The following is an 18990-nucleotide window of genomic DNA, read 5'->3' on the forward strand; positions in this document are numbered from 1 at the left end:
TATTCTTCAGAAGTAGTTTCTTCCTGAGTTGGCTCACATTTCTTCATGTTCTTTGGAGATCTTGATCTACTAATAATATAGACCTCAACTTCTCAAATATATAAATAGCAATTTAGACCTCAACTTTTCTTTAGTGTAGCTTCCATGCATTTTTCTTCTGACTTTCATTTTTGTGGGTCCCTAATAGGCAGATGCACAGATTAAGAGTCTTATATCAGACACATTTATGTTATCTGTCTTAATTGTATGTGAATTTTGAAATGTTCCCTTACTGTGTCTACCATGCATATGATTGCTTCTTTTCTGAGAGTACTCCCTTGACCATGGTTTTCCTTGGGATCTTCTTGGACAAATTTATCTAATGTTTTGCTTGAATAGAAGTGGTTCCCTAATTAATGCTTGTTTATTTGGTTGTGCAGTCATTTGATCATGGGTATTTTCTGCTGGTAAAAGCCATTCAAGAACTCCGCGATCAAAAGGGAAGTTTAGTTACTGTGGGAATAGGTGGGCCTAGTGGTTCTGGTAAATCTAGGTATGTTACAAGCAAGTTCAACAAATTGATGGCATACTTTATGCTTTTTTGTGCCGTATGTGTTTTGATATCCTGCATTCGTGGATATTTTATCTGTGTTGTTTTTATCTGAAGCCTTTCAGCAAAGGTGAAATCTATGTTTGGTGGCATTGTGATTTCTATGGATAATTACCGTGAAGGAGTTGATGATACCAATGACTTGGAATCGGTGGATTTCAACACTTTAGTTCAAAATCTTGAGGTTGCTCATTAAAAAATCCATCTTAGTTATGCTAGAGCTTTCTCTGAATCTGTTTAAGAATGTTTTTCCCCTGAACACACTTTTGCTTATGTATTTACTATCTACAAATCATTTTAACAGGATTTGTTAAAGGGTCATGACATTATGATGCCACAATTTGATTTTCAACAAAAGAGACGTGTTGGTTTCAAGACAGTCAAGACCTCCCAGTCTAGCTTGGTAATTTTAACTTATCAGACACAGAGCTTAGGATTAATTTTTAGAAGACATACGTTGCATAACTTTTGGAATCAAAATATTAATAACTTGATTTGTCTGTCTTCAGGTTATAGTTGATGGTACATATGCCTTACATTCAAAACTACGCTCTTTTCTAGACATTCGTGTAGCAGTGGTAATTTCCCTTCCTCTTTACTATTAGTGTTATGTTGTTAACAGCAATGTCACAAATTTTATGTTAATGAATATATCACCAAAGGTCTAGAAAGAAACTTATTTGCAACATTGGGGAAAATATTGGAATCAGCAAACTTAAAAAGTACAAAAATATTCATTTTTCTTGAATTTTTTAAACATCTAAAGCAACCTCCTTGCTCTTGTTGAAATGTGTAACTAGGTTCGGTCTTCATAATGGATATTGTAATCATGATTTCATATATTTGATATTAAAGAGAAAATAAATTTATTATGGTCATTTTTGATGCATGGGTTTCATGCCCCAGATAAATTTATTTGTAGGTCAAGCACCCATTGAGTGCTTCTAGGTTTGTCATAGAATTATGAAGTCAAAAGAGTCATTGTCATACATGTAAGACCCCTTTGGGCATATTGTATCTGGTAAAGACATTTTTTGTAAAGTCAAAAGTGTCATAAAGACCCTCCAAGACCTTGTCAAACAAGTCGGCCTACAAGAAGGATCAATCGGCCTCATGGGCAGCAATTCAACCTCCTAAGAAGCCTATATATAAGGGAACCTCGACTTCATTTAGATACAATTCGTTCAAGCAAGAAAGCAAGTTCGATCTCCTCAAGAAAGAAGCTGGAAAATGATGAAAATCAAAGAAAAGAAGGAAGAGAAGCAAGATTGAAGTTTTGGACCTCTCTCTCTTGTGTTAGGGTTTCTAAAGTAGCTGCTAGAACGAAATTGCAGAAGTCGTTAGGGAAAGTCGAAGTTGCAGAAGAAGTCGAAGTCGCTGGGAAGTCAAAGTTGCTACTAGGTCAAAATTGTTGGAAGGTCAAAATTGCTGGAAGTCGCTGGGTCAAAATTGCTGGAAGTTGGAAAAGGATGAAAATCAAAGAAAATAAGGAAGAGAAGCAAGATCAAAGTTTTGGACCTCTCTCTCTCTCTCTTGTTAGGGTTTTTAAAGTAGCTGCTAGAATGAAATTGCAGAAGTCGTTGGGGAAAGTCGAAGTTGCTAGGAAGTCAAAGTTGCTACTAGGTCAAAATTGCTGGAAGGTCGAAATTGCTGGAAGTTGCTGGGTCAAAATTGCTGGAAGCTTCTAGGTCAAAGTAGTTGGAAAGAAAAGTTCATCAAGAAGGAGAAGTTTGACTTGGTCTTGGAGGGGTCTTTGACAAGGGTTTTAGGTCTTGGAATTTGTCATCTGAACATTCTATAAGAAGAGAAGAATTCTTGTGGGTTTTCCTCTCAAGAGGAGAGGGTTTGGCCTGGGCTTGTAGCCTAAATTTTGTGCCCTCTTATCTATTTGATCTTCATAGTTTGGTATTTGTTTGATGATAAGAACATAATAATAATCAAGTGAAAGAAGAAGCTAATCAAGTTAAGTAAAAATGCATCACAAGCAGTTAACAAAGTAAGAGAAATCACCTAATTAAGCTGCCACCTAGATTTCTCAACAACTCTATCCCTTTTATGAAGAAAAGTAACAATGAGTAATCCTTTTGTTCTCTCCCCTGCTTTCCCTCTTCAAAGTGAGCAAAAAATTCCAAAATAACCCAAAAATCTCGACTCGGTTGATATTTTCCTTTTTCTCCCAATATTGTTATGAATAAAATATATACAAATAATATAAACAAATAAATAAATAATAAATGTAATAATAGTTAATTAAAAAATAACTATTTACTGAAGAGGCATGTTTTTAAGGACATAACCAGTCATGAAAGGGCACCTGCCTAGGTATATAAGTAGTTCCCCTTATTTGTAACAATCATCATCTCATATTTTCAATACAATTATTATATAATATATTTTTCCTATAATGGATATTTACATATGCCAGATCGTCTGAGTATTCTGCTCCATATACCAACTATGTTCATTACATTGGTATCAGAGCCACGTTCTCCAATTTCGGCCTTTTGCGATCAACTCTCCATCAACTTCGTTGTCATTATGATCAAGCGTTTCACTACATAGTTGGAGATTCTCCATTCTAGTGGTTTCGCCATTTAGGTCTTTGGCCATTATAAAAGGAAAAAAGAAAAGAAAAGAAAAGAAAAAATAATTAAAAAAAGAGAGAATTATATATATAAGGATTTAAAAAAAATAAAAATAAAATTCAAAAAAATATAAAAAATTAATCAACGAAAAAAAACACAACACAAAAAAACATAAAAAAAATAATTAAAAAAAAAGAAAAGAAGAAGACAAAGCAACAAACAATAGCCGAGCAACACCATTGCCTCAGCCACCGACCGACCACCACAAACTCCGTCGCAATCCGTGTCACCGCTAGCGAGATAGAGCATTGAAGTGCACTAGTAGCCATAGCCTAGTAGTACGCTGTAACCATTTGTTTTCTTCCCTGCTCGAACCACCACTGCAAACGACACCCAACCACAACGCAATTGGTTTTTCTCTACATTTTTCTTTGTCTATCACTGCATTCTTTGCCGCCATTACCAATCTTGAATGAGATACTTAAAAAAAAAAATTACCTATCGCTGTCTCTGTCTTTGTTTATCGCTGCCTTCTTTGTCGTCTCTGTCTATCGCTGCCTTCTTAGCCTTCTTTAACTCCATTCATTGTCGTTTTCGCTCCTGCCAACTGACACAACGTCCCCCGGTCACAGTAGCGTTTTCTCCGACCAAACTGCCACCTTTTGACCTTGCCATTAATTCAATGTTTTAAAGTTGAGTTATAAAGTTGCAAGCTTAATTGGTCATAGGAAAATATTATTATATTCCTAGTCCATTATTTATTAAAAAGGGGTAAAATAAAAAGAAAGGAGTATTATTTATAAACAAATAGAAAAGAGAAGAAAAACAGGGTTATTCAAGTTACCCAAGCTTTAATAGTCCACACAAACAAGGTCTATTGATATTAAAGGGAAAAAGAGTTTATTAATAAGGAATTCATAAAGGTGTTTAAAGTTCATCAATTGAAAGGGGATTTATTATATTGAAGAAGTGGGTCTCTCATACGGTAAAAATTATAAAAAAATTGTGTCAAAGTATTGTTGACAAAATTATTGATGAAGCAAATGGAATCTAATTCAGAAATGAAGGAAGGACGATTTTCCAATAAGGGTATTTTAATTACTCATCACGAATTATTTACATTAAAAGACAATATCCAAGGGAAAAGGGATAATATCGTTATCAGTACAAGCAACGAGGAAAATTACATAAATATTAATCTGGTGAATCACTTATTAATTTTAGATGCAAATGTAGGCAAAAAAAGAGATATTTTTGGTGAAAAATATGAAATTAATGATTTACAAGTGATAGTAAATCATTATGAGTACATATCTCAATTTCATGTTGTAATTATGTTTGACAGAGAGGTTGACATAATTCTTGGTCAACCTTGGTTTAAAGAATTGAGTACGTTCATGTTAAACATAGAGAATTTCTTTTTGATGTTTTCTTATATTGAAAAGATGATCACATTCCAAGACATAACAATGAAGTCAGAATTGATAATTCCATCATTAGAAGACTTTAAAGATGTTATGAAATTGATGCCTTAAAAGAATCGAAATACAATATCAGAGAAGCAAAAAGAGCTTGAGGATGTCATATCCAATAAAAATGAAAAAAATTCTCATTTAAAAGATCATAACCAAAAACTACTTACACAAGTTAGGAAGTGTGAAGCTAAGAAACACAACTTAGAACAAGAAAAGAAAAGTCTCAAGAAGGAATTCAACATGAATCTATTAGAAAAGAAAGAAAATTTTTTATGTTCAAAAATTTTAATCAAAAGTTATTAGAACAAATTAGAAATCTAAAAGATGAGATTGAAAATAAGGTTGATGAATAAAAAACCAAAGAACTCTTACGTCTCAGAAACCATAATCAGAGTCTACTCAAATTAAGAAATTTAGGGATGATAAGAAATCATTGAAAAACAAATTAGAACTTCTCACAAAAGATGTATCGAAGTCTTTAGACATAATAGTCCAAGTCGAAGAAAAGAAAACAAACACAGATCCCATTAATTTCACAGTTCAGACAAATCCAAATCCAACTGAAGTGAAGACATACTCAGAGGTTGCAGTTCAAATGATGAAAATTCCAAGTGATGATTCAATAGACAACTCAACAACATCAGTACTTGAAGAAAATCAGGAAATTGCCACACACATGATAAGGGAAAGTCAAACCAGAAGAACTCCTTATCGACATCCGAATCACAAGAACAAACATCTCAATCATTTCGCATATCCGTATCACTCAGAACATAAACAACAAACTTATGTTCCAAGGAATACTGAAGTTTATGCAATCCGGTCCTGTGATAACAATTCATCACAAGTTTCCAGTAACCTTAAGGTTCCACAAAAGATTAATTTAGGATGGTTAGATCCCTTCTTAGTTCGACAATTTTGTCTATCACTCAGAAGATCCTATCATCGTGTATCAACAAAGGCGACAACTCCAAGAATTCGAAAGAATGCAAACATATTACAAGACCAAGAAAAATAGATGACATGCTTTCTCATTAGTTAACTTTGAGGACAAAGCTTTCCGAAGAAGAAGGCAATGTTATGAATAAAATATATATAAATAATTTAAATAATAATAGTTAATTAAAAAATAACTATTTATTGAAGAGGCATGTCTCTAAGGACATGATCAGTCATGAAAGGACACTTGCCTAGGTATATAAGTGGGCTTTCTCATTTGTAACAATCATCATCTCATACTTTTCAATACAATTCTTATATAATATATTTGTCCTATAATGGATATTTACATATACCAGATCTTCTGAGTATTTTGCTGCATATACGAACTATGTTCGTTACATATATATTGCTAATATATCATGATATTTTCAAAAATTGAAAAAAGCTGATTTTTCATGGTGACATTATTGCTGGTCTAGAGAACTTGTGATATATTGTGATGTCGGCAATATTTGCAACACTAATTAACAGACCTTGCTTGGATGTTCTGCCTTCACAGTAGGAACTTCATATTATGTGGTTGGAATATATGCCTGTGCAGGTAGGTGGTCTTCATTTTAGTCTTCTTTCAAAGGTTCGTTATGACATTGGAGAATCTTGTTCGCTGGACTATCTTATTGACAGCATATTTCCATTGTTTCGCAAGCATATTGAACCTGATCTTCATCATGCCCAGGTTTTGTTTTATTTACTTATTTTCATTCTATAAGTTTGCAGCTTTTTTAATTGTTTTTGTTAATGCTTTAGACTTACTACCTTTTATCATACAAGTTGCAGATAAGAATCAACAACAGCTTTGTTTCATCATTTCGAGAGCCATATTATAAGTTAAAATGTGAAAAACAGGTACAATTCACAATAATACTTGATTCAACTTAATTGTGGTAAGTCTAATAGGCTATTAACTTAGAGGACATTATTGTGGGCTTTTTTGTAACTCACTTTGTTAGCATATTTGGATATTCCTTGTTAGAGAAGCTTATAATGGTTGCTGGGAATATGTTATAATGTTAGATTATGACAAGTCAAAATTTTGTCATTGGCTACAACGACGCATTTTAGATAGCTGACAATAGTTTGTCTTTGAGCCCTCTGAATTCTTGCACTATGTGCCTAGTCAAGTAGACATTAATAATTTTTTCTTTTGGGGAAATACTGATTATAGAATCCCTTTGGATAAGCTGCTGTGCTATGAGACATTAATTGTACAAGGGATTATTCAGGTTCTGGAACATTATTTGGTCTGATTTAAGCTCTTTTTTTTTAGCAGGCTTTAAAATTTTCTGCAGAATCTCTTTTTGAATCAAGTGAAGCTCAAAATGAACAGTAAGTCTTTCAATTGTTAAGCTTTATGATGTAATGCAAGGTGTGTTTTCTAATTGTGTTTGACAATAACTTATTACAGTCCTTCCAGTTCTCCAAATTTATATTTGACCAATGGAATTTTATTTGCTTCAGTTCTATTGAAATGTACCTAAGGCCACCATTTGCTCATGAGATGGCCAAGATAAGTGACTGGATCAAAGTACGGCAGTGTGGAATCAAATACTATCTATCTCTAGGTGATCAGAGAATTGTTGACAAGAATTACATCATAAGGCCAAAAGTTGAGTTTGAGGTAAGCTTTAACAGTGAAATACAGTTCAGATATGTGGTTGCTGCATGTGCATTCCCTTAACCTAGCAACAACTGAATTTCTGGATTTTCATCATATAGTTATTGTGCATATTATAAAGTTGGTGTTGTGTTTGACAAAAAATATGTAGATGCAACATACATTCAAACTTGCAATGGTTAACTTTAGCTGGCACAAAGGGTGGTGCATATCTACCTTATCCTCTTCTGTTTTGGATCGTTCCATTGGATGTGTTTTGTGCTTGTAAAATGCTGTGAAAAGATAACCACATTAGCTCTCAAAATTATGGACGAATTAAATAAAACATAATTATATTAGAATATAGATAGTAAAAATTATTCAATTTATTCTTGGGGAAAAAGGTTCTTCAAATTATATGATTTCAACATGTTGCCATTGGCTATGATATTGCAAAGTTTGGGCGTCGTCAACAATTAATATGTAGATGCATTTTGATAACAATTATCTTCATTATGTGCCAATTTTATCAAAGTCAGACTGGCTGCTGGTCTCAATCTTGACAAAAAGCAGTGACTTGGTGAAACTCAGGAAATAGGAAAAACTCAAAAGGAGTAAATTTGTGCAGAAAAAATATATCAATGACATTTTCGATTCATATAAGCAACAAAACAACAGTTTATCCACAAATTCATCAGGTCATCTCATAAAATATGATAATACAAAATTTGACACTTGATATTTGTCTGCAAAATAGTGATTTGAAAGTTGAAACATAAATCAAATACATTGCAATCCATGATTCTATGCTCAGATTGACAGATAGTACCAAGTTCAATAATTATTATTAAACAGTCAACTCATAACATAATTAGAAATTCAAGAAGACAATGTCTCCAAGTACAATCTCAAGTCTCATCTATGGCTACAAGGACTCCTACAATAAGCCCTTGAAAAGCTAGTGTGATGTTCCTACTTAACAATTTTGCTATTACCAATTTTACCATCATAAACTTATGAAGAGTGGGTTAGGAGGACCCCACTCAGCATTTTTGATTTGAGGTGGCTCCAACATAGGAGAAAGGAGGGAAAATCAATTTTCTAGTGGGAAGTGGGGGCCACCCAAGAAAAATACGCACCCCTTGGAGAAAGGCGTATTTTTGGAAAGAGAGAGGGGGAAAAGGGGTTGATGTATGGAGCCGACTTAGTGAGGGGGAGCTCAATGATAAATAGGAGAAGAAGACTTCATTTGGGGGCTTTTGAACCTTTGACAAACAACCTCATATTGTATGCTTGAACTGTTGAGCCAAGTCTATGAGTGCTGTTCAGTGCACGAGATCAGAAATCTCAACTCCTTCGGTGGAGTTCGAGTGCCACCCTAGAGGAGCCTTTGCTTTATCGTGGAGTTGTTTCGGGAAGAATTCTTCAGGGAGCCTTGAGCTATTCAGGAGCAGACTGGGCGCCAAAAAGGACCATGCACTCTTGTGGGGAGTGAGCTACAGATTAGAGTTGATTCTGGGAATTTAGGGGCACACTCTCTTGGTGTTTAGCAACATTTTTGCAAGGGATTGACTGGTGGATTGAGTGGCCATTCCTCAGGCTGAATTTATATTTCTTGGGCATGCACAAAGGTGACTAAACCAAGGCCTGTGCAACCATTTGTGGAGGTTGTTCGTTGAGGGGGGCTTGGCCAGGAGTTTGGGGCTGATTCTTGCTGGAGGTCATAAGGAGATTTGTTGGGAGATTGCTCAACATTTTGGAGGGCATTAGCAGTAGCATTTCCAGGTTGTACGAATTACCCAGTTGGAGGAGGAGTACGCTATAATTGGGGTAATTTCGGAGGTTGGAACTAGGCCCAACCCTTTCTAGGTCTTTGTGGGTTTATTGAGGAGAGTTCAAGGCTAATTTTGCAGAATTTTCTGAGCACTCTAGAGGGGTCAAACAACAGTCTCTTTCTAGCTAGCAGTTGTAGATTTCCAAGGCCAATGTAGAGCTTGAAGAGGAATTGCTTCCTGGCATCCGGGCAACACAATTTCTCACTTGGGGTTTGTCTAGCTTGCTTTAGCAAGCTCAAGTGCACATATTCCACACATATATGTACATTCCTCTTTGATAATAAAATGGCTCAGTTTGGCGCAATTTTTGGCTGAATTTGTGGGTGTCTAATTGCATGTTAAATTTTTTGTGTTGCATGTGGAGTTTTGCTTTGTTTATCACTGTTATTTCCTAATAGGAATATTACAGCTAGTGCTAACATTGCTAGACTAAAGCTGAAGATGTGATGTAGGTGGATTAGGTGTTTGAAATTGAGATAAACGCGCACTAGGGAGATCCTTTGTCTTTGCATCAAGGCAACTCAAATGATCATCAAGAAAATTATTCTCCAAGATCCATTCAGATTCTATATCAATCTTATCCAATAAAATTGTATCCATATACATTGGTTGCAATTGCTTTGTGAGTAGGCAAAGGTTGTAGGAAATGAAGACCAACTTCTCTAGCCACTCATGCTCCAACCTCTTGCGCTCTATGTCACAAGTTTTGTCGAACTTCAATCTTGAGGTTTGAATTTTGGCGAACCTTAAATTTTTTGTGAGGTTCGGCGAACCTCATAGCCATTGACCAAGTTTATAAATCAAAACTCATAACCTCATGTCACAACTCAAGCTTGTAATCTATCCTTGCAATTCCCATATTCGTGATAGCATTTTTTATGTTTATTGATGTTGATATCTTACTATTTTATCCTATATTTCATTTTAAACTTAATATATGTATACATATAGAAAATGTATATAGACGAACCTAATGGTGAATCTCATCATAAAAATTCGAACTTGAACCAAACCTAATCATTACCGAACCCGAAGTCGAACCTGAACCATGTGACTTAGCTTGTGCTTATTGGTGTGGATGTGCTCAAGTATTGTGTAATTGCGCTCAAAATATGAAGAGTTGCAGGGTTGAATCAAACCTCTGATTGCAAATTCTTGTAGATGTGTGGTCTCAGAGTCACAATCTATCCACTAATATACTGTTTTATAACAGAGGAATGATTACAAGTTTTGCAATGCCAAACTTGAAAAAGAAATTAGGAAATTAAAATGCAACAATTTACAAATTAAACCTTATCTGGAATTTTCTCGTCCCTAAAACTTTTGGTTGAATTAAATCCAAACATGCCAATTGGAACCTCGTATAAATTACACTGCATATTGACCTTGTCATGAATGTATTGATTAGGGCACATTTCTTAGTGGACAACATTACACCTCTCATCACTTCGTGATCTTTTGGAATTTTAGACAACTTATTATCGAATATGTTTGGATTGGCATATCCTCAGGCTGTAAGCAATGATGAATTTAGTTGCCTATCCCACCCGTGGTCAATATTTTCCCATATGGTCACTTTTAGATTCATCTCAGTTATAGGGTGACTTGTGTTCAAGAGGGAGAAATTGTGCTAACATCTAAAATCGTGCCTGATGATCGGAAGAGCTCCTAGTTCAAAGAGAGCAGGCATGCCAACAAGCTTGAAGGATGCCATGATGGAGGAAATTGTTTTGAAGAGAAATCAATGGTGACTTGCAAGTGGATCTACAAGATGAAGTATGCGATAGATGGCAACAAAGAGAAGTACAAAGCAAGATTTGTGAGGATTCTCCTAGAAAGAGGGAGAGGACTATGTGGAGACATTTATTCCAGTTGTCAGGTATACTTTTGTTAGAAATATTATTTCTGTTGCTACTATTATGGGTTGGAAATTACATTAGGTTGATGTGGAGACCACTTTCCTCAATGGAGTAATTGAGGAAGAAAAAGTGTACATAGAGCTACCTTAAGGCTTTGAGGTACATGAGAGGGAATCTCATGTTTGCAGACTAAAGAAGGCTTTGTATGGACCTCGGGCACGGTATTCTCGGATGGATGGATATCTGATGTGTCTTGGTTGATCTTGTTATCATGACTTGTTTCTGACGGGAGCAGAAGGACTCACATGAAAAAGGGAGTAGTAGTGGCAGGAGGACTTGCCTTCATGATAGAAGGAGCATTCAAACCCTACTTTAGTGTTAGAGAGAGTTGACCTTTGAGTTCGAGATAAAGGATCTTGGTTGGATACATTACTTCTTGGAACTAGAAGTGTGGCATAAGCCAGGTGAAATCTTCCTTGGTCAAAGGAAGCATATTATTACGATTCTTCTGAGATTTGGGATGATGGACAGCCAGTCCATGAGTACTCCCATGGTAACTAATTTGAGGAAGATAAGTGGCAGAGGAGCAGCCTGGATTGCCACAACAGGATCTGTTTTAGTGTCAAGTAGCTGTGGTGATGGACTAGTGAAACTGGTTAATTTGTGGTTGAGCCGAGGGATGTGGCACACGTGTCGAGGTATCGACATGGTACATGCTAAAATAATAAAGTACAACTACAGGGATATACAAATTTAGATTGGGCAGAAGAAAAGTAAAGCACATTAGGATGATGATAAAGCTTGGGGTTTGTTATGATAAGCCGAACGCTGATTGCACTATTGAAGCAGAGTATATGGCAACGTGTTTAGTGAGTTGTGAAGCAGTGTGGCTTTAGAAGCTTCTTGCAGGATTGTTTGATCAGGTGCGGGAGACGACAATGATGACAGGTCAAAGCACATGGTACAAAAGGGAGTAGTGACACTCCTATGCATTTCTACAAATGGGCAGGTCACTGACATTCTCACGAAGCCTCTGTCACAGGATGAAGTGTTCAATTTCCATGGTGCATGAGAATCTGGTTTGGATCTTAAAGTCTTTGACACAAAGACACTCAAATGCCACAACAATACTACTTTTCACAACAAAATCTACACACGTCAGTGAATCAACTAGTGCACATGACAATTTTTAACTTTTCAAACCCACTACATGTTATATTACAAACTAGAATACAACAATCTTAGGATTCCTATACTAGGGATCTTGGCCCTTACATACAACCCTGATATAAGGACATAACTAGGGTTTGGTGGGAGTCACTTTGACCACCAATCTACCTAGAACAAGACACCTTGACCTACTTGCTGATGTGGCGTTTCATAGCCCTTTCAGTCCACGTGCCCTAAACACAACTGGTGGGTTCTTTTGCTTCCCAACTGCTGATCACTCTAGCCAGCCACTATTGATGATCACACCTCCTTTCGTGTCACTGAACTTTGGCTCATGGATCTGCCCACTAGTAGTCCTCCTGCTCCATCAGGATGATTGCTCATTGGGTCTTCTAGAATTGCCCACTTTTCACTGAAGTCTTCCCATCTGCAACTCCTGAACTAGGGATCCATAATCTGCTTCCTAACAATTCAATAGTCCTTCAATGATCACTTTACTTGAGGACTTCTTGACTATTGCATATTGCATATGAGAATCTTTGTTCACAACTTCGTTTGTGAACAAATCTCATCCTTCTGGATTTGCCCACTTGCCAACCTTCTTGCCACTTCAGAAGGTTGATCCTAGGGCCTCCAAAACTTCCCTAACTTTGTGACAAATCAACAACTTCTGTCACTCTTCTTAGGGCTTTTAGATCCGCCCACATATAATCACTCCTTGACTGATCTAGGGCTCCTGCAACCAACCCTCTTATCTCTAATTTGTCAACACCAAACTAGTGAACTAGGGCAACATAATAACTGTTGTTCCACACTCTAGAACACACCTCTAATAATTGTTACTTCCATCACATAACTTGTGCTAGATCAATTCCTCGCTATTCAGTTTGTAACAACCTTCCTTTATGTCCAAAAGCTTCTCTCTTCTTGTCCAACAACCTGAGTGCATTCCACTGAGATAACATGTATGTCTTGAGGCCCTGCGACCCTCAACTAGTCAACAAACGGAGCCCTAATACACCTCCTCATATACCCTGCTACCTTATCCTCCATGTGTTGACCCTAAGCAAAATAACACAACTTTTGGAACAAATATCATGATACTGCATACACTTGAACAATGCCCTAACTAGGGCATCAAATTTGTTGTCCTAAATCCTTTACGCATTTCCTTGGCTGAATCTTGACCCAAACTTCAGATCTTTGCGGCCCTCAAACTAGGGATACCTCAGTCAATATTGTGCCCGTGAATACTTCTGTTTTGGCCCTAAATTCCTGTGCAGGACCTCTTCCATTTTTGTTGGTCTTATCTTAGACCTTGCGGCCTACTAACCATCACAAGACAGGGTCTCGGCCCTCTCTGCTATTTCAGAAATTGATACGACCTTCACATAGAGGCACCACTGAAATCACATTCTCAGAATCTCACTAGCATCCTCTCTTGAGCTCGATCTGCCAGAACTTAAGAATAGAGAACCAACCGTTTGCCATTCTTCCTCCTTGCTCCAACCCCTTGTTGAGAAATCTAGGGCAATTAGGTTAGGGCTAATTCAATTAGATTTCTCTTAACTTTGATAGATGCTTGTGACATTATTTTAGATTCTTCTTCTCCTTATTATTACGTTATTTTATCATCAAACAACTACCAAAAACATGAAGATCATCAATGACAAATGGACACCAGATGTAGGCATTCAACTAGGGAAAAACCCCTATGAATGGGAAAACCCAGTTAAACTCTTCCTTTTGTAGAATCAAATCAAGTTGAGACAATCCTAGACTCTTGACCTAGACTTCTCTCCATCCATCAAGTCATCCTTTCACGAAATAAAACATCTTCTGGTTCATTTCCCTGCCGTTATCAAAACTTCGGTCCTGTAATAAACTTTGTTCTTGCAGTTATACTTGATTTCGGTTCCAGCAATCATGCTAGACTTCAGTTCCTGCACTTAGACTAGACTTCAGTTCTTGTATATAGACTTCGGTCCATCTTCCTTCATCCTTTTTCATAGGTAGCTCTTCCTTATTGCCTCTATGAACTTCTTGTCTCAACAGAATTGCAGATCGAATAGATTGACGGTTGATGCTTCATGGTGGAATGCTCTTTTATGTATATAGTCTTCACAAGGTGGATGTGTCCCTTCATGAGGCCGACTTAAAGTGCTTGATGCCGACTTGATGCTGGAGGAGTTTTTATGATTAAAACACATGAAATAAATTTCTTTATTTGATATAATGAGCCGAAGAAGGGTATAGATAATGACAATAACTCAAGACATGAACATAGAAGCCTACAATGGAGGCTTTGACCTATTGACCAATGACAATAAATTTTTTCTTTTTCTTTCTTTTGAAAAATTCAATTATGAAGACCGACACTAGTTACATTCTTCAAGACTCCCTCTTAACTAGGGAGGTATTCATAATTACATATATACACAAGTACAAGGATGAACTTAAAATGATATGTTCTACGAAGAGTCACTGCACACAGTGCTATAGATTAGATACTTGACAAGAGTACCTAACCAGTTGGGACTAAGTGTATTCCAAGCTTTAGCCACTATAGGTATCATCAAGCTTCAACTCTAACACCAACCCAAAGATCTAGGTGCGCATCCAAGGTCAGAGCTCTAAGACCAACGCCACCCTCCCTACTTCAGGATCGAGACATCAACACATAAGCCGACCAGATGTCCTCCCAAGCATCTTGTCGCCCCAAGATGCTTCATCTCTCCTTATCAACTAAATCAGATATATCCACCAGTCCAAGCATGCTTCAAAAATGTTCAACCTTCTTATGGAGAGATCCTGCACAATCACAACCCCAATCAATAATAAACTTTCAATATATATATACATATATGTTTAGCACAAACCTTCGAGGTCCTTAATCATTCTGATGCTGCTTAAATCATCGTCATATTATCCAAATACATCTTGTCGAGAGCTCCCTTCAATTTTCCAATAGCACCAAACTCAACCTCAACACTTTTCAAAACATCCAATTCGTTTACAACTTCATGAATACAAATGATTAATCATCTGTACTGCTTTAGCTATTCTTCGATCTCAAAATCCTAATGGCTTTCACATCATGTTATGGAGGAGTTTTACTTTCCTTCAACCAAGCTCCCTCTCAACTAGGGAGATATATATATCTTCTTTATCCACGCTTTTACTAGGGTCAAATTTATCAACTTCATCATCATATCATCAGAGACCTTCAACCTTCCGGAACATCTTTCCTTTTGTTTTCACTTGGCAACATGTATGCTTTAATGTCGCCAAGATTCTTACGTCTTTGTCTTTTCATCATGCTCAACATCATCATCAAATCATCACCAAACATCTTGAAGACTATGTACTTGTAAATCTTCTTCAACAAGTACAACCAAGCACAAATATGTATATACAAGAGCATGAAGTCAACTTTATCAATATAGGGTTAGCATGGGAGTATTTAGGGTTATCAAATAAGAAATCAAACTATAAAAGATTAGAACTTTCACACCCTAGATTCTTACAAAAAAATTGCTAGGGTTTTGTCACAAAACCTAGATTCCATCAAAATTAAACTTAAGATATCACCAAACATAGTGAGAGCATTTTACATCTAGGGATGCCTTAGAATCTCATGTCAAATTATACTAAGGTTTTGTTACAAACCCTAGATTTCGTCAATAAAACTAAATCGTGTATACGAACAATCAAGTTAGCAATTCATATCTAGGGTTTCATTATTATTTCCTTATATCAATTTCTTTACTAGGGTTTGTATTGTAAACCCTAGATGCACACTTCAAACTCCAACAATTTGACCAGACTAGGGTTTCAATTATACAGAAGCACATATACCTAGGGTTTCATTCCTAGGATCTAACTTTTATCTATTACAAGGGTTTTTGTTCATAAACCCTAATTTAACAAACCCTAAGAATCTAGGGTTTCATTATATATTTTAAACATCAATGAAAAACCCTTAAAGACTAGGGTTATAGCATTACAAAAACCCTAAACATTAGGATTTTATCATGTGATCTAAATTATATCAACAAACCCTAAGTAGACTAGGGATTCATTATCAACATACCCTAAGAAAAAGGCTAGGGTTAGGGTTCCACCTAAATGACCAAACAAGAGATAGTATGATAAAGGTAGGTTCATCCTAATGATTAATCACCCTAACAAGAATCCTTATGATTCAAAACCCTAGACACGAGAGAGTTAGTAGTATGAAACAAATTCCAAAAATGATTGTACCTTTTAATATGAAGAAGACTTACTACAAATATTTATACATACCTTGAGATTCTTCCTTTACAAACCTTGTAGGATTTACTCTCTGTTACACGGGAACCGTCCCTAGAGGTGGGAAACCCGTTCTAGTGGTTCTCGTGCTCCCGGAAGCTTTGGAACTGTATGGGAATGTTCCCTTTTCTATGGGAGCTTGGGAAAGTTCTAGGAGCTTTGAAGACTGTTTTTTTGGAGTTCCCGCGTTCCCTGGGGCTGGGGAATACAAAGCATGTAGACAAATATGTTGAACTGCCCACAATACATGAGGCTTTGTTGAAACCTTCGCAAGAAGAAAGGCCAAAGACATTCTTAACACCGATATCCTTAATTAAGAAACTGGAGCAATCCCTTGATGGGTTAAGGAAGAGTGTGACACCTCAATGTAAGGGCGATATCTGGGATGTCATGTTGATGAGTATTTATTTTTTGTTTATGTATATGTATCGCAGAAGATTGTGTGCATATTGTATGTGGCAGTCAATGCTTAACCATTAGAGTCGCTTTACTTTTTCTCATAAGAATAACTACAGAAACATAGGTAAAATTGTTCCTTTGTATTTTTAAGGCAGATTGTTTCAAACACTGGTCATGTGTCAGAGAACTGATAATGAACTTGACATTTTAATATTTTATATATATAAAAGGGAGAGACTCAGGAAGAGAGACACCTAGATAATATATTTATATATAACAGAGATTATATATTTAAATTCATTTTAATATTTGAATATTTTGATTTAATATTAATTTTGATTATTATATAATTATATATTTTTTATTTTTATATTTTTCAATTTTTTTATTATATAATATTACCGTTCCCGACACCCGTACCCAAGTTCCCAACGTTCCCACGTTCCAGAATCTCATGCAACATAGATTTAACTTGAAGGGATCCTTCTTAGCTTCTTCATGGTTCATTGCCATATGAGTCCATTTATATTAGAGAGTCCAAAGATTCAACTCGTTTTACCAAGTTTTTATTATTAAGATCAACAAGTCTATCTGCAATATTGACAAGCACAACCAAAAATATACAAGAACAATAGTGTGATGATTATTTGGGGTTTCTTATTATCCGTTTTGGAGAATAGATTCCAAGGGATCTCAAGTACAAGCCCTTACTAGGTCTAAAGTTCAGTGTGTCAAGAAAATTAAACATCTCATGCTAGATCATGATATACATACCTCAAGATTACATACCTTTGTCACGATTGAAAGTTGATGTCTCATTGAGCTCGCTGCTCTCCTTGCAAACTAAAAACATATTGTTAGATAGCTAAATAAAGAATAGTATCATTACTTACTTGAGTTTCAAGATGATGCTATATGCTTTCTCTTGACTGTAGCAAGAGTGAACTGCTACAGGTCTTGAATAGAATTTTCTTCAAACTGATATAGATTTCTTCCATTTTTGGGATAGGGATACTTGCTCAACAAGACCTTCCATTTTTCAATGATAGATTATGTAGTGTATATAATATCGCCGAAATATTGACGATTTTCGTAAATATCGCGATATTTTCAGCGAGCTGAAATATTGCCGAGAAAATATCGCGATATTTTTGGCTCCCGAAATATCGTGATATTTTCGAGATATCGGCAAAATATCGCGCGACGATGCAAAAAATCGCCCAGCGACAGTTAAAAAATTCCGCGCAGCTATAAAAGTCCGATATTGTTTTTTTTTTCAATCGTTTTCATTTCTAATTGCTGGAGAAGGAAGGGGAGAGCTATGTGCTTGCTGCCAAGGAGGGTTTGAGTGTTGAATAGCTATTATCGCCACCAACAATGAAGATTTTGTTGATCTAAGCTTGAAGAACAATGAGACAATTTCATTTCTTCCATTAACAGGTATGTTCAAATAAATCCCTATGTCAATGAATTTTTTGTTAGTTTTAGGATTGTTCTTGCTTGCCTATTTGCCTACAATCATTTTGCTTGTTTTTTTTTTCCATTTGAAAAGATTTTCATGCCCATGAGCAAATGCAAGGGTTTTAACTTTTCTCCATATTTGGAGAGCAAACTCCATTTTTTTTTAAACTTTCAAATACACCCTCTTATTGTCATTTATGGTTTTTCATTGAATTCACATTGCAAAATTGCAATTAATATAGCAAAAAAACAGTTTTGTAAAATGATGTTGTTATTACTTATTAAGTTATTAATTCCAATTTTTTTTTGGTGCCCTAGGTTTGAGTTAGCCCACTTCAAAATTCAAATATGCCAAAAGCCTTGGACCCATTTTGGGAGTATGGGAACCCTGATGGTGGGACAAATTGGGCATATCTTACATGCAAATTGTGTGGGACTAGGATGACAGGAGGGGTTACACGACTGAAATACGATCTGGCTAGACTCAGTGGACATGATGTTGGGATTTGTACAGTTTCTAGTCCGGAGCTTATACAAAAAGCTCTTGAGGCAATTGATGAAAAAGATAGAAAGAAGGAAGAGATAGAAAGAAACAAGGCTGAACGTGCAGGTAGATCTTTCGGGATATCTTCTCCTGATTTTGATGTTGAGGGTAGTGGGAGGGGCTCCACAGCTGGCACATCATCACCTGCTACTGCTAGTGCAAGGTC

At 36.2% G+C, this 18990-nt stretch overlaps 1 protein-coding gene across 3 annotated transcripts in view; it reads left to right on the top strand.

The window, feature by feature from the left end:
• The window catches only part of LOC149167450 (P-loop containing nucleoside triphosphate hydrolases superfamily protein), a 428107-nt gene that overhangs the window by 79046 nt on the left and 330071 nt on the right, over positions 1 to 18990 (top strand). For all 3 annotated transcript variants that reach the window (XM_089432992.1, XM_089432993.1, XM_089432994.1), the window contains exons 2-9: positions 420 to 532; positions 647 to 773; positions 894 to 992; positions 1099 to 1167; positions 6193 to 6327; positions 6429 to 6497; positions 6922 to 6977; positions 7110 to 7269. In XM_089432992.1, the coding sequence (XP_089289118.1) occupies positions 420 to 532; positions 647 to 773; positions 894 to 992; positions 1099 to 1167; positions 6193 to 6327; positions 6429 to 6497; positions 6922 to 6977; positions 7110 to 7269 (828 nt within the window). The remainder of the gene's footprint in view (positions 1 to 419; positions 533 to 646; positions 774 to 893; positions 993 to 1098; positions 1168 to 6192; positions 6328 to 6428; positions 6498 to 6921; positions 6978 to 7109; positions 7270 to 18990) is intronic.

The sequence above is a fragment of the Pinus tabuliformis genome, chromosome 5_1 (genome assembly GCF_031772625.1).
Source record: "Pinus tabuliformis cultivar Carrire ecotype Pingquan chromosome 5_1, CPIR1, whole genome shotgun sequence".
Lineage (NCBI taxonomy): Eukaryota > Viridiplantae > Streptophyta > Pinopsida > Pinales > Pinaceae > Pinus > Pinus tabuliformis.